Here is a 17,876-nt window from a genome sequence, read left to right on the forward strand (position 1 = left end):
ACGAAAATACGACAAATTCTTTTCAGACATCTCTGATAAAATGTAGAGTAATATGAAGTGTATGTATAATTGACCTGGTTCCAGAAATATTTCATTTGGGTGCGGGGAGCGGCAACAGTTAAAGAATGAAGGCGGCATCGGCGAGCCGAGTGGGGTTAGGTACGGAAAGGGTTAAACCCTCATGTTAGGTGAGTCAAGGCGTATTTGCCTTTAAATGTTTGAAATATATGTATAAAATGGTGGCCTCTGCTGCATTTTGAGCCCACATTTTGAGGTAGCGGGGTTGGTTATTTCGTGTAAATAAGTCTTCATTAAGGCCCATGCATATACGTAATTATTTTTCTATTTGTACAGGCTCGGATCCTGGACAGGGGCCGATGGCCGTGCCATCCCCCAACCCAAACCCAAAACCCCACTCCCCAAAGTGACCTGTATTCTTCATAGTTGCACCCATCCCAATTATTTTGGCGAAGGAATAATATTTTTTTTTTCACAATTGAGACCCAAAAATGCAACAGAGGCCATCATTTCATTCCTATTTCAAATATGTCCGTGAGGATACTCTCTGACTCCATAAATTGGAGGGCATGGCCCCCTAACATATCTCAAATTTTGGAAAAAAATGCAGCAGGGACCACCATTTTATACCTATATTTCAAAAATGACAAGGGAAAGACCCTGTGACTCCACTGTCAAGAGGGTGTTAACCGTTCCTCAAAATGTGCAGCAGAAGCCAACATTTTATATATGTATTTCAAACATTTAAAGGCAGACACGCCCTGACCCACCTACTCCACTCGGCTCGCCGATGCCGCCTTCATTCTTTAGCTGTTGCCTCTTCCCGCATCCTAATGAAATATTTCTGGAACCGGGTCAGTAATACATACACTTCGTATGCTTAAAACGATAACTGACATCTGACATATTATTGTACTGTTTTATAATCTCAAATCTCCTAATACGGCTATAGGAATATAAATAGATTTTGAATAGGCGGTTCGTTCGAATAGAAAGAAAAATGCTTCTAAAACTCTTTGCCACTGGCTTCAGAATAACTCTACATTTTATAAGAGATGTCTAAAAAGAATCTGTCGTATTTTCGTGTTTTCGTGTTGTCGTGTCGGCGGGGCGAAACACGAAAACTCGACAAATAATGTATTTCTCGAGTTTTCGTGTTTTCGTGGCGGCGGGGCGAAAACACGACAACACGAAAACTCGACAAATAATATATTTGTCGTGTTGTCGGGGCGAAAACACGACAACACGACAAATACCTAATTTGTCGAGTTTTCGTGTTGTCGTGTCGGCGGGGCGAAAACACGAAAGCTCGACGTTTAAAGGGCGCCGACATGACAAATTTATACCCGCCAACACGTAAACTCGAGAGATAAATATGTCGTGTCGGCGCCTTTTAAACGTAGAGTTTTCGCGTAAAATTTGTCGTGTTTTCGCCCCGCCGACACGACAACACGAAAACTCGACAAATTAGGTATTTGTCGTGTTGTCGTGTTTTCGCCCCGCCGACACGACCACACGAAATGGCAGAAATCAGCCACCATAGTAAAGCTTCTTATCAGAATTATAGTTAGTTTAAGTTAAAGTAGAAAAAGCTCGAACGTATGACGGCTGGTTTCGTATTCAGACAGTGTTTACACTTGATCACAGCGCCCGCTATCAGAATAAAACTTTTTAATTGCTAAAGATGTTTAGCTTATCTTTGCACATGGTTGACGAAATGAAATACTGCCTAACTTCTGGCGTTTTTTCTTTCTTTAAGAAACCGGTAAAAATTAGGATATTAACATTATTTTTTATGCACATATAAAACATTTCAGAAATGATTTGCAGTTGTAATCAGTTGAAAAATTATTATTGTTTATATGTATGTAAAACCACATAGGCCTTAGATTTCCAGAAGAATTATATCATCATACATTTTGCCCTCCATAATCTTCTGACACTAAATACCGATAAAAACATGTACATGTCTTTTGCTTTTATGAGATACACACACAAAGCAGGATATTTTTAGAATACACAAAGTATTCTGAGAACGAGTAAATCAAGCTAGCTCTCGCATACACAAAGCTTGGTAGTTTAAATTAAAGAAAATCACACGCATAGGCGTTGTAAAAAAGAGAAAAGGAAACGTGTCCAAAATATGATGTCATTTCTGCAAACGGTAAATTGAAAATTTGTCATTGAATCGACATTATCTTTAGTGCAAATTTAGGAATGTGACCTATTTACACGTGCAAATATTGACCAGCAAATGCGGTCACAATCAGTGCAACGTACTTAATGCGATCTGCCATCTGATTGCACGTGTGTATTAAATAGAAACTGATAAAGGTGTGCAATTTCTTCCGCAATATTTCAAGAATATTTATATATTAATTTAACTACTTATTTATAATAGTAATTACTATATGTAGATAGTGAAATTACTTGCAGTCAATATCTTTCCTACGACATTTGAGAAAGAATACATCTAAATGACGCAAGTAGAAAAATAATCGTCTTAAGCAATGTAGTTGTATGAAACTCTTTTTGGTTACTTTCAGTTACTGTTACTTTCAGTTACTTTCAGTTTTGTATTTGAAATTGTTTAACTTTACTTTTCTCTTTGTATTGAAGTTCCGAGTTCAAGGCTGTGGGGAGTTGTTGGTGTCACTGTGTTACCAGCCAGCTGCAAACAGACTGACAGTGGTTGTACTGAAAGCAAGAAACCTTCCGAAAATGGACCTCACCGGTCTATCAGGTATCTATACCCATTATACACATGGTATACGACCTCACCGGTCTGTCAGGTAACTACACGCTTATACACATGGTATAGTACCTCACCGGTCTGTCAGGTAACTACACGCTTATACACATGGTATAGTACCTCACCGGTCTATCAGGTATCTATACCCATTATACACATGGTATACGACCTCACCGGTCTGTCAGGTAACTACACGCTTTATACACATGGTATAAGACCGGTTACGCTTTATACACATGGTACACGACCTCACCGGTCTGTCAGGTAACTATACGCTTTATACACATGGTATACGACCTTCACCGGTCTATCAGGTAATTGTACGCTTACACACATGGTTTACGACCCCACCGGTCTATCAGGTAACTATACGCTTTACACACATGGTATACGACCTCACCGGTCTGTCAGGTAATTATACGCTTTAGACACATGGTACACGACCTAACCGGTCTGTCAGGTAACTATACGCTTTATACACATGGTACACGACCTCACCGGTCTGTCAGGTAACTATACGCTTTATACACATGGTACACGACCTCACCGATCTGTCAGGTAACTATACGCTTTACACACATGGTACACGACCTCACCGATCTGCCAGGTAACTATACGCTTTACACACATGGTACACGACCTCACCGGTCTATCAGGTAACTATAAGCTTTATACACATGGTACAAGACCTCACCGGTCTATCACCGGTCTGTCAGGAAACTCTACGCTTTATACACATGGTACACGACCTCACCGGTCTGTCAGGTAACTATACGCTTTACTCACCGATCTATCAGGTAACTATACGCTTTATACACATGGTACACGACCTCACCGATCTATCAGGTAACTATACGCTTTATACACATGGTATACGACCTCATCGGTCTATCAGGTAACTATACGCTTTACACACGTGGTATACGACCTCACAGGTCTGTCAGGTAACTACACGCTTATACACATGGTACACGACCTCACCGGTCTATCAGGTAACTATAAGCTTTATACACATGGTACACGACCTCACCGGTCTGTCAGGTAACTATACGCTTTATACACATGGTATACGACCTCACCGGTCTGTCAGGTAACTACACGCTTATACACATGGTACACGACCTCACCGGTCTATCAGGTAACTACACGCTTATACACATGGTACACGACCTCACCGGTCTATCAGGTAACTATAAGCTTTATACACATGGTACACGACCTCACCGGTCTGTCAGGTAACTATACGCTTTATACACATGGTATACGACCTCACCGGTCTATCAGGTAACTACACGCTTATACACATGGTACACGACCTCATCGGTCTATCAGGTAACTGTAAGCTTTATACACATGGTACAAGACCTCACCGGTCTATCAGGTAATTATACGCTTTACACACGTGGTATACGACCTCACCGGTCTATCAGGTAACTACGCGCTTATACACATGGTAGACGACCTCATCGGTCTATCAGGTAACTATACGCTTTATACACATGGTTTACGACCCCACCGGTCTGTCAGGTAACTGTACGCTTTATACACATGGTTTACGACCCCACCGGTCTATCAGGTAACTGTACGCTTTATACACATGGTATACGACCTCACCGGTCTGTCAGGTAATTACAAGCTTATACACATGGTAGACAACCTCACCGGTCTATCAGGTAACTATAAGCTTTATACACATGGTACACGACCTCACCGGTCTGTCAGGTAACTATACGCTTTATACACATGGTATACGGCCTCACCGGTCTGTCAGGTAACTACACGCTTATACACATGGTACACGACCTCACCGGTCTATCAAGTAACTATAAGCTTTATACACATGGTACAAGACCTCACCGGTCTATCAGGTAATTATACGCTTTACACACGTGGTATACGACCTCACCGGTCTATCAGGTAACTACGCGCTTATACATATGGTAGACGACCTAACCGATCTATCAGGTAATTATACGCTTTATACACATGGTATACGACCTCACCGGTCTGTCAGGTAACTACGCGCTTATACACATGGTACACGACCTCACCGGTCTATCAGGTAACTATACGCTTTATACACATGGTATACGACCTCACCGGTCTGTCAGGTAACTACACGCTTATACACATGGTACACGACCTCACCGGTCTATCAGGTAACTATAAGCTTTATACACATGGTACACGACCTCACCGGTCTGTCAGGTAACTATACGCTTTATACACCTGGTATACGACCTCACCGGTCTGTCAGGTAACTACACGCTTATACACATGGTACACGACCTCACTGGTCTATCAGGTAACTATAAGCTTTATACACATGGTACACGACCTCACCGGTCTATCAGGTAATTATACGCTTTACACACATGGTATACGACCTCACCGGTCTATCAGGTAACTATACGCTTTATACACATGGGACACGTCCTCACCAATCTATCAGGTAATTATACACATGGTTTACGACCCCACCGGTCTATCAGGTAACTGTACGCTTTACACACGTGGTATACGACCTCACCGGTCTATCAGGTAATTATACGCTTTATACACATGGTATACGACCTCACCGGTCTATCAGGTAACTATACGCTGTATACACATGGTATACGACCTCACCGGTCTATCAGGTAACTATACGCTTTACACACGCGGTATACGACCTCACCGGTCTATCAGGTAATTATACGCTTTATACACATGGTATACGACCTCACCGGTCTGTCAGGTAACTACACGCTTATACACATGGTACACGACCTCACCGGTCTATCCGGTAACTATAAGCTTTATACACATGGTACACGACCTCACCGGTCTATCAGGTAACTATACGCTTTATACACATGGTATACGACCTCTCCGGTCTGTCAGGTAACTACACGCTTATACACATGGTACACGACCTCACCGGTCTATCAGGTAACTATAAGCTTTATACACATGGTACACGACCTCACCGGTCTATCAGGTAACTATACGCTTTATACACATGGTATACGACCTCACCGGTCTTTTAGGTAACTACACGCTTATACACATGGTACACGACCTCACCGGTCTATCAGGTAACTATAAGCTTTATACACATGGTACACGACCTAACCGGTCTGTCAGGTAACTATACGCTTTATACACATGGTATACGACCTCACCGGTCTATCAGGTAACTATACGCTTTAAACACATGGTATAAGACCGGTTACGCTTTATACACATGGTATACGACCTTCACCGGTCTATCAGGTAATTGTACGTTTACACACATGGTACACGACCTCACCGGTCTGTCAGGTAACTATACGCTTTATACACATGGTACACGACCTCACCGGTCTGTCAGGTAACATACGCTTTAGACACATGGTACACGACCTCACCGGCCTGTCAGGTAACTATACGCTTTATACACATGGTACACGACCTCACCGGTCTGTCATGTAACTATACGCTTTATACACATTGTACACGACCTCACCGGTCTGTCAGGTAACTGTACGCTTTATACACATGGTACACGACCTCACCGGTCTGTCAGGTAACTGTACGCTTTATACACATGGTACACGACCTCACCGGTCTGTCAGGTAACTGTACGCTTTATACACATGGTACACGACCTCACCGGTCTGTCAGGTAACTGTACGCTTTATACACATGGTACACGACCTCACCGGTCTGTCAGGTAACTGTACGCTTCATGCACATAGTACACGATCTCACCGGTCTGTCAGGTAACTGTACGCTTTATACACATGGTACTCACCGATCTGTCAGGTAACTATACGCTTTATACAAATGGTAGACGACCTCACCGGTCTGTCAGGTAACTGTACGCTTTATACACATGGTAGACGACCTCACCGATCTGTCAGGTAACTATACCCTTTATTCACATGGTACACGACCTCACCGATCAGTCAGATAACTATACGCTTTATACACATGGTACACGACCTCACCGGTCTGTCAGGTAACTATACGCTTTATACACATGGTATACGACCTCACCGGTCTGTCAGGTAACTATACGCTTTATACACATGGTATACGACCTCACCGGTCTGTCAGGTAACTATACGCTTTATACACATGGTAGACGACCTCACCGGTCTGTCAGGTAACTATAAGCTTTATACACATGGTAGACGACCTAACCGGTCTGTCAGGTAACTATACGCTTTATACACATGGTACACGACCTCACCGGTCTATCAGGTAACTATACGCTTTATACACATGGTAGACGACCTCACCGGTCTATCAGGTAACTATACGCTTTATACACATGGTATACGACCTCACCGGTCTGTCAGGTAACTACACGCTTATACACATGGTACACGACCTCACCGGTCTATCCGGTAACTATAAGCTTTATACACATGGTACACGACCTCACCGGTCTATCAGGTAACTATACGCTTTATACACATGGTATACGACCTCACCGGTCTATCAGGTAACTACACGCTTATACACATGGTACACGACCTCACCGGTCTATCAGGTAACTATAAGCTTTATACACATGGTACACGACCTCACCGGTCTATCAGGTAACTATACGCTTTATACACATGGTATACGACCTCACCGGTCTTTTAGGTAACTACACGCTTATACACATGGTACACGACCTCATCGGTCTATCAGGTAACTATAAGCTTTATACACATGGTACACGACCTCACCGGTCTGTCAGGTAACTATACGCTTTATACACATGGTATACGACCTCACCGGTCTATCAGGTAACTATACGCTTTAAACACATGGTATAAGACCGGTTACGCTTTATACACATGGTATACGACCTTCACCGGTCTATCAGGTAATTGTACGTTTACACACATGGTACACGACCTCACCGGTCTGTCAGGTAACTATACGCTTTATACACATGGTACACGACCTCACCGGTCTGTCAGGTAACATACGCTTTACACACATGGTACACGACCTCACCGGTCTGTCAGGTAACTATACGCTTTATACACATGGTACACGACCTCACCGGTCTGTCAGGTAACTATACGCTTTATACACATTGTACACGACCTCACCGGTCTGTCAGGTAACTGTACGCTTTATACACATGGTACACGACCTCACCGGTCTGTCAGGTAACTGTACGCTTTATACACATGGTACACGACCTCACCGGTCTGTCAGGTAACTGTACGCTTTATACACATGGTACACGACCTCACCGGTCTGTCAGGTAACTGTACGCTTTATACACATGGTACACGACCTCACCGGTCTGTCAGGTAACTGTACGCTTCATGCACATGGTACACGATCTCACCGGTCTGTCAGGTAACTGTACGCTTTATACACATGGTAGACGACCTCACCGGTCTATCAGGTAACTATACGCTTTATACACATGGTATACGACCTCACCGGTCTGTCAGGTAACTACACGCTTATACACATGGTACACGACCTCACCGGTCTATCCGGTAACTATAAGCTTTATACACATGGTACACGACCTCACCGGTCTATCAGGTAACTATACGCTTTATACACATGGTATACGACCTCACCGGTCTGTCAGGTAACTACACGCTTATACACATGGTACACGACCTCACCGGTCTATCAGGTAACTATAAGCTTTATACACATGGTACACGACCTCACCGGTCTATCAGGTAACTATACGCTTTATACACATGGTATACGACCTCACCGGTCTTTTAGGTAACTACACGCTTATACACATGGTACACGACCTCATCGGTCTATCAGGTAACTATAAGCTTTATACACATGGTACACGACCTCACCGGTCTGTCAGGTAACTATACGCTTTATACACATGGTATACGACCTCACCGGTCTATCAGGTAACTATACGCTTTAAACACATGGTATAAGACCGGTTACGCTTTATACACATGGTATACGACCTCACCGGTCTGTCAGGTAACTACACGCTTATACACATGGTACACGACCTCACCGGTCTATCAGGTAACTATAAGCTTTATACACATGGTACACGACCTCACCGGTCTATCAGGTAACTATACGCTTTATACACATGGTATACGACCTCACCGGTCTTTTAGGTAACTACACGCTTATACACATGGTACACGACCTCATCGGTCTATCAGGTAACTATAAGCTTTATACACATGGTACACGACCTCACCGGTCTGTCAGGTAACTATACGCTTTATACACATGGTATACGACCTCACCGGTCTATCAGGTAACTATACGCTTTAAACACATGGTATAAGACCGGTTACGCTTTATACACATGGTATACGACCTTCACCGGTCTATCAGGTAATTGTACGTTTACACACATGGTACACGACCTCACCGGTCTGTCAGGTAACTATACGCTTTATACACATGGTACACGACCTCACCGGTCTGTCAGGTAACATACGCTTTAGACACATGGTACACGACCTCACCGGTCTGTCAGGTAACTATACGCTTTATACACATGGTATACGACCTCACCGGTCTATCAGGTAACTATACGCTTTAAACACATGGTATAAGACCGGTTACGCTTTATACACATGGTATACGACCTTCACCGGTCTATCAGGTAATTGTACGTTTACACACATGGTACACGACCTCACCGGTCTGTCAGGTAACTATACGCTTTATACACATGGTACACGACCTCACCGGTCTGTCAGGTAACATACGCTTTAGACACATGGTACACGACCTCACCGGTCTGTCAGGTAACTATACGCTTTATACACATGGTACACGACCTCACCGGTCTGTCAGGTAACTATACGCTTTATACACATTGTACACGACCTCACCGGTCTGTCAGGTAACTGTACGCTTTATACACATGGTACACGACCTCACCGGTCTGTCAGGTAACTGTACGCTTTATACACATGGTACACGACCTCACCGGTCTGTCAGGTAACTGTACGCTTTATACACATGGTACACGACCTCACCGGTCTGTCAGGTAACTGTACGCTTTATACACATGGTACACGACCTCACCGGTCTGTCAGGTAACTGTACGCTTCATGCACATGGTACACGATCTCACCGGTCTGTCAGGTAACTGTACGCTTTATACACATGGTAGACGACCTCACCGGTCTATCAGGTAACTATACGCTTTATACACATGGTATACGACCTCACCGGTCTGTCAGGTAACTACACGCTTATACACATGGTACACGACCTCACCGGTCTATCCGGTAACTATAAGCTTTATACACATGGTACACGACCTCACCGGTCTATCAGGTAACTATACGCTTTATACACATGGTATACGACCTCACCGGTCTGTCAGGTAACTACACGCTTATACACATGGTACACGACCTCACCGGTCTATCAGGTAACTATAAGCTTTATACACATGGTACACGACCTCACCGGTCTATCAGGTAACTATACGCTTTATACACATGGTATACGACCTCACCGGTCTTTTAGGTAACTACACGCTTATACACATGGTACACGACCTCATCGGTCTATCAGGTAACTATAAGCTTTATACACATGGTACACGACCTCACCGGTCTGTCAGGTAACTATACGCTTTATACACATGGTATACGACCTCACCGGTCTATCAGGTAACTATACGCTTTAAACACATGGTATAAGACCGGTTACGCTTTATACACATGGTATACGACCTTCACCGGTCTATCAGGTAATTGTACGTTTACACACATGGTACACGACCTCACCGGTCTGTCAGGTAACTATACGCTTTATACACATGGTACACGACCTCACCGGTCTGTCAGGTAACATACGCTTTAGACACATGGTACACGACCTCACCGGTCTGTCAGGTAACTATACGCTTTATACACATGGTACACGACCTCACTGGTCTGTCAGGTAACTATACGCTTTATACACATTGTACACGACCTCACCGGTCTGTCAGGTAACTGTACGCTTTATACACATGGTACACGACCTCACCGGTCTGTCAGGTAACTGTACGCTTTATACACATGGTACACGACCTCACCGGTCTGTCAGGTAACTGTACGCTTTATACACATGGTACACGACCTCACCGGTCTGTCAGGTAACTGTACGCTTTATACACATGGTATACGACCTCACCGGTCTGTCAGGTAACTGTACGCTTCATGCACATGGTACACGATCTCACCGGTCTGTCAGGTAACTGTACGCTTTATACACATGGTACTCACCGATCTGTCAGGTAACTATACGCTTTATACAAATGGTAGACGACCTCACCGGTCTGTCAGGTAACTGTACGCTTTATACACATGGTAGACGACCTCACCGATCTGTCAGGTAACTATACCCTTTATTCACATGGTAGACGACCTCACCGATCAGTCAGATAACTATACGCTTTATACACATGGTACACGACCTCACCGGTCTGTCAGGTAACTATACGCTTTATACACATGGTACACGACCTCACCGGTCTGTCAGGTAACTATACGCTTTATACACATGGTATACGACCTCACCGGTCTGTCAGGTAACTATACGCTTTATACACATGGTAGACGACCTCACCGGTCTGTCAGGTAACTATAAGCTTTATACACATGGTAGACGACCTAACCGGTCTGTCAGGTAACTATACGCTTTATACACATGGTACACGACCTCACCGGTCTATCAGGTAACTATACGCTTTATACACATGGTAGACGACCTCACCGGTCTATCAGGTAACTATACGCTTTATACACATGGGACACGACCTAACCGGTCTATCAGGTAACTATACGCTTTATACACATGGTACACGACCTCACCGGTCTGTCAGGAACACATGGTACACGACCTCACCGGTCTGTCAGGTAACTATACGCTTTATACACATGGGACACGACCTAACCGGTCTGTCAGGTAACTATACGCTTTATACACATGGTATACGACCTAACCGGTCTGTCAGGTAACTATACGCTTTATACACATGGGACACGACCTAACCGGTCTATGAGGTAACTATACGCTTTATACACATGGTAGACGACCTCACCGATCTGTCAGGTAAATATACGCTTTATACACATGGTAGACGACCTCACCGATCTGTCAGGTAACTATACGCTTTATACACATGGTACACGACCTAACCGGTCTATCAGGTAACTATACGCTTTATACCAATGGTATACGACCTAACCGATCTATCAGGTAATTATACGCTTTATACAAATGGTATAGTACCTCACAGATATATCAGGTAACTATACGCCTTATACACATGGTAAAGTACCCCACCGGTCTATCAGGTAACTATACCCTTTATACAACGTCACATTGTTGTTAGATAAGGTAATTAAATATAATAATATAAAGAAATGGCTGCGTTAATAAATCATATACAAGTGTAGTGATAAAATAGGGAAGGAAACGTGATTGCTAAACATTTGTTGTCTAAGTCTTTATCGCTGGTCCTTACTGTAAGAAACAGTGGTACTGATCTTTCAAACGTTTTTGTTTTAAAGGATTTAGTAGGAACTGATCCTTAAAAAGATTTGGTTAAAACTGATGATAGTTGCAATTTGCCTATCAGTTACAACTGGGCTTAGAAATAGAAAGACCCGGTACAGAAAAAAATAAGCTCTTAGCTGAGGATCAATTTCGGACGAGAATGTATTGCCATTCATTCCGTGTTCAAATATATACATGTATATAGTAAGGATAATTAAGCATGCATAGCGAAGTATAATTGCAATGTCTTATCGATTATTACATTTTAGTATTCCAAACTAAGTGCGGAAATACGTCTTAAAACGAATCGATATGACCAGAGCATATCTCCCAGATATTTCTCATAGCAGCAGACTAAATGTCTCCAATGTCAGAACAGATCATATAAAGGGATATAACAGGTTTTAAGATATGAGCCGCGCCATGAGAAAACCAACATAGTGGGTTTGCGACCAGCATGGATCCAGACCAGACTGCGCATCCATGCTGTTCGCTAACAGTTTCTCTAATTCCAATAGGCTTTGAAAGCGAACAGCTTGGATCCTGACCAGACTGCGCGGATGCGCAGGCTGGTCTGGATCCATGCTGGTCGCAAAGCCACTATGTTGGTTTTCCCATGGCACGGCTCATATCAACACGCGTTTTTGAAGATTAAATGTTTTGTCAGTTCCTTATCACAAACATATTTTAATATTTTTAAAAAAAGTGTCTCACTAGCTTTTTTTGAAATACAACTGCTTAAAATGTCTTTTTCGATACTAACAACGTGACATGAAGCCATTCAAAACGACATAAAATAACCCTTACTAGAATAAATCAATAGAGGTCATTAGGCAAATGCGTAGGGAAATCTGACGCCAGGTCAAAGTGATACGAATATCTAAAATGAGAAACTCAGCCTGACGCTATTAGGCACAATTGCGTCAGTGTCTGAATAAATAACAAGTGGGTAGACTTCGGTTATAAAACGCATCAGTTTAATATGATTCTTGTATAACATATGAAGTTGTATTAGATATGTCGTATAGTAAATGTAGTGATGTGTTGGGCATCGGTAACTACAGATAATGAACTGGAGAGGAACAATACGCTTAATCAATAAGTGATGAGTACTTTCTCTTGTTCAGATAGAGATATTTACAGATTGACAGAGTTATGTGCATTTTCCAGATTAAAACGCGAATGTTCCCAAAAAACGAAATGATAAACCCGTATACTGTAATTCTCCGAGTGACAATTTTTCTTTATTACAGATCCATATGTAAAGATATACCTGTTATATAATGGACAGAGGATCGCAAAGAAGAAGACGCACGTAAAAAAGCGCACATTGAACCCGGTGTTCAATGAATCCTTCCTTTTTGATGTGCCATATAACGAGGGATTACAGAACATAAGTCTTGAGTTTCTCGTGCTAGACTGGGATAGGATGACCAAAAATGAGGTTTGTTTCGTTTTACAACGTAACATTTTATCTAATCAGTTGTGTATATTCTGACTTGCAGTACACAACGCAAAATGCCTTCCAGTAAATATCACAGACAAGACGGGAAAGATAATAGCTATTATACGCATTACCACACGACATTCTTTTGAATTAGTGTTCGAGTTTAAAAGCAAAAATCTAATAATTTGCTGTTAATGTCATTGCAAGTTTGAAATAATTAGATTCTGAGAATAAATATTACTTCTCCATAGGCATGTCTAGTTAGAAGCATGCAACATTCAATGAGGCACGTTTTTAGCCCACCACCATCAGATGGCGGGCTTTTCAAATCACTCTGCGTTCATGGTCCGTCTTCCGTCCGTCCTTCCGTCCGTTAACAATTTCTCATTATCGCATCTCATCAGAAACTACTGGGGAATTTTGACCAAACTTTGTCAGAATGATGTATTGGTACCCTAGTTGTGTCCCCCTGAAAATCAGACTGATTCAACAATTTTTTGTGTGAGTTATGGCCCTATGTCTATTTTTATAATTTAGATAGATTTATATAGGGTAAAACTTTGAAAATCTTCTTGTTCAAAACCACAAGGCATAGGGCTTTGATATTTGGTATGTAGCATCATCTAGCGGTCCTGTGCCAGGATTGTCCAAATTATATCCCTTGGGCCTCGCCCTGGGGGTCAAATGGTTTACATTTACTTATATATGGAAAAACGTTAAAAATCTTCTTGTCCGTAACCTACAACATTCAAGTTTGGACCACATGTTTTGAGTGGCTAGGTGAACCTTGGCATGAGCTGACCATGATCTTGACCTAATGACCTACTTACACATTTTTGTAGTTACATCCTTCAAATTTGGACCACATGCATAGATTTGTGTACCGAAATAAACTTTGCCCTTGACATTGGCCTAGTGGCCTACTTTTACATTTTTGAATGTACATGCTTCAAATTTGGACCACATGTATAATGAAATTTGACCCTGATTTTGACCTAGTGACCTACTTTCACATTTCTCAAGCTACAGCTTTCAATTTTGGACCATATGCATAGTATTGTGTACCGAAATGAACTTTGACCTTGATTTTGACCTAGTGACCTACTTTCACATTTCTTAAGATACAGCCTTCAAATTGAAAACGGGCAAATATTAAATGAATGCCATCAAGGGTGTACTTTAAAGTCCTTGGTAACGTGTTAGAACCGAAATAATATATCTCATTTGGTGATTTGCTCTTGAATAAAATCATTGTTTGTCATTCAGATGCGTATTATTATATCACTCGGGCTGCGCCCTCGTGATATAATTCCTTCGCATCTGAACTCCAAACAATGAGCGACAAATCACTAAATGAGATATATTATTTCTTAAATAAAACTGATGTTACGTCAAGTTGTCTTAAATCGGCTTGTTTTCGTGAGCGAATCGTTTGTTCTTTTATTAGATGTACATACAGTACTCCATTTCCCCATTGTCTTAATTGCTTTGTTTTATACAAATTGGGAGGAATTATTTGTATTTGCAGGTGGTTGGAAGGTTAGAGATCGGAACAAGGACACGTGGGGCAGAATATCACCACTGGAATGAGGTTATGAACTGTCCGAGAAAACAGATTGCCGAATGGCACAAATTATCCGAGCAATAGAAAGTGGATTTTATAAATTTGCGAATGTTATGTCCTACTTTAAATATTCATTGCCATGACCGTTTCAACTCTCATTCGTAATCTATATCAGGTTAGTCTGTGCATGTAATAAATAAGATATATGAATGCTATAATATATAACTGAGCGGAGAAGGGTGCTATCATATCTTGCTGGATATTGTTACAGCTGCCAATTAGTGATGAACATACATAATATAGATTGCAACAGATGTGTATATATATTTGGTTCCGTCTTGAGTTATATCGAAGTGTTTTCGCATATGTGACAAATGCGTAATTCGTCACGTTGCAAATGACCACCTTACGGTAGTAAAGACGACATTTTGATGAAACGTTTATATAAACAGTGTCGTTATCTTTAATAAGTTTTGATATTTTTCCTTTATAGATATTGATATTCTGAACAGGGTTTCAGCTTAAGCAATATCAACAGGGGGAAACATGGTACTGGATGATCATTTTGACCACGAAGACTCACATCAAAAGATGTCTAATTTACATCGTGCATGTATTTTCAATTATGCTCGGTTAGAATTGATTGTCTTTTTAAAATTTTTATTTTATCATCTTATACAGAATCTGTTTGAATATGCTGTATACATCAGTCCAAGTATTGTTTTCCTAGAAGCAAACATAGTTGTTTTACATTGAAATAGAAAGCACTATTTTCTTAGCTTTAATTTTTAACAGTTAACTTCTAACCGTGTGAAAAGTGAAGGTTTGTAAGGGAGATTTATATATATTGACCCCCGTGAATGTAAGCATATATCTCTACATTAAACTGGTGAAACTGAGTGACGTCTGTGTAACAAGTAAAGTGAAATCATTATGTTGTTGACAAAAACATATAATTATTCATCTTTAGTTTACTCTGTCTAAGTACCATTGTAACAAAATTAAAAATGTATGGTAAACAATATTCAGGTACGAATGGCATCAATATTATGATGAGCGGGGGCTTGAACTCACCACCGGTTTCGTAGTTGGACAGTGTTACCACTGTTCCACTGTGTCCCGACTCTCGAGCTAATTTCAATTGCATATATTACTTAAATTTGATACTAGCTAGGAGCAACTTATATATATATATATATGGAGGATGTCCACTGGAGTAATTCATTTTGATATATTCGAACTGAATTTTCTATTCAAAGTTTTCTTGAAAAGAATGCTTCAGACACTTTTTAATTACATCATATCATTTTAATGTTGATATTTAAGAAGACACAAACGTTTTATGTTATATTTGTTTATTCTTCTGTTATGTTAAGTAAACATTAACATTCAAGTTTAGATCCGCAAAGACTTTGAAGTACAGTCTAGGTTGGTCCAGGAAGTTGCTTCGAGCAAAGAAACGAACTGTGGAAGTATCAAGGTCAAGGTCGACATTTTGTGATGTATCAGTAAAATGTTACAGTTAAATAAAATAAACAGAAAAGATGCGCACATTCTAAAACATCAGTAGTTGTAAATCTTTTCGAGCTACTTGTAAATGCTTACTTGTGAATAATATATATATGATATTCTTTGAGGAAAATTACATAAATATGAAATAAAATGATGAATGTTATTTGTGTCTTTCTGAAATAAAGTTACACCAGATATACTTCTAAAAGCTTTTGTCCTTTTATTCAAACCCATACTATGTACGAAGCATAATCCTCTGTTGAATGTACGGGTTTCTTATGTTCAGTCTTTTCAACGTGAGATACCCGAGCTATCAGAGTTTAAAGATATCCAATATACATCTTTCCCTAAAATAATAACTAATAGATTTAACTACATGTAATGGATAAAGAAATATTTTATTAATAAATAAATGCATTCTTTCATATAAACTCACTGAAAAGACATGAAATAAAAAAACAACATTTCGTATGTTAACATGTAAAGTAAAAATCGTGAATACAGGATTTTACATATTTTCCATCTAGACTACGCCAGTCTTGAAAATAATGCATCTTGTGTTTACTGGGAGAAAACATTGCATTGTGTATTTACTCGGTGAAAATATTGCATTGATGTTTACTCGGAGAAAATATTGCATTGTTTGTTTTACTCGGTAGAAAAAGGTTTGATCTTAAACTAAAACAAACAAAAAATAAATTATATGTCTATGACTATCTTACTTCATGTACGTTCATACTTAAAGTAATTGTATATTTTGTTTTGTACAAAGTTATCATCAAGTAGATATTTTACCATCATTTTATATTTTTGTTTTTATTTACATTGATTTAAAGATAGCCCGTGACTGATACATTTAATGAATAAAATGTTCAACTACTAATCAATAAACATCTCAAAAGGTATTCTATACAGCTATTGTTACCCTAACAAACTTAGACTTTGTCCGTATCTTTACACTCCCACATTTATGTGGTACTCCCACATTTCGCTGGGGCATATAGTGTTGCTGCTGTTCGTACGTCCGTCCTATAATCTTGATTTGCTTCAAACCTTCACAGGTGAACAAGCTTAATGTGCAGATGACCATG

The 17,876-nt window shown here is 40.8% G+C and overlaps 1 protein-coding gene across 1 annotated transcript in view; it reads left to right on the forward strand.

Moving 5' to 3' along the window:
- Positions 1–17,010, forward strand: part of LOC123557086 (synaptotagmin-4-like) — a 29,517-nt gene extending 12,507 nt beyond the window's left edge. The window contains exons 3-5 of the mRNA XM_053550081.1: positions 2,638–2,761; positions 13,516–13,706; positions 15,238–17,010. Of these exons, the coding sequence (XP_053406056.1) occupies positions 2,638–2,761; positions 13,516–13,706; positions 15,238–15,357 (435 nt within the window). The 3' untranslated portion in view covers positions 15,358–17,010. The remainder of the gene's footprint in view (positions 1–2,637; positions 2,762–13,515; positions 13,707–15,237) is intronic.
- Positions 17,011–17,876: the final 866 nt, after the last annotated feature.

Source organism: Mercenaria mercenaria, chromosome 8, assembly GCF_021730395.1.
Source record: "Mercenaria mercenaria strain notata chromosome 8, MADL_Memer_1, whole genome shotgun sequence".
NCBI lineage: Eukaryota > Metazoa > Mollusca > Bivalvia > Venerida > Veneridae > Mercenaria > Mercenaria mercenaria.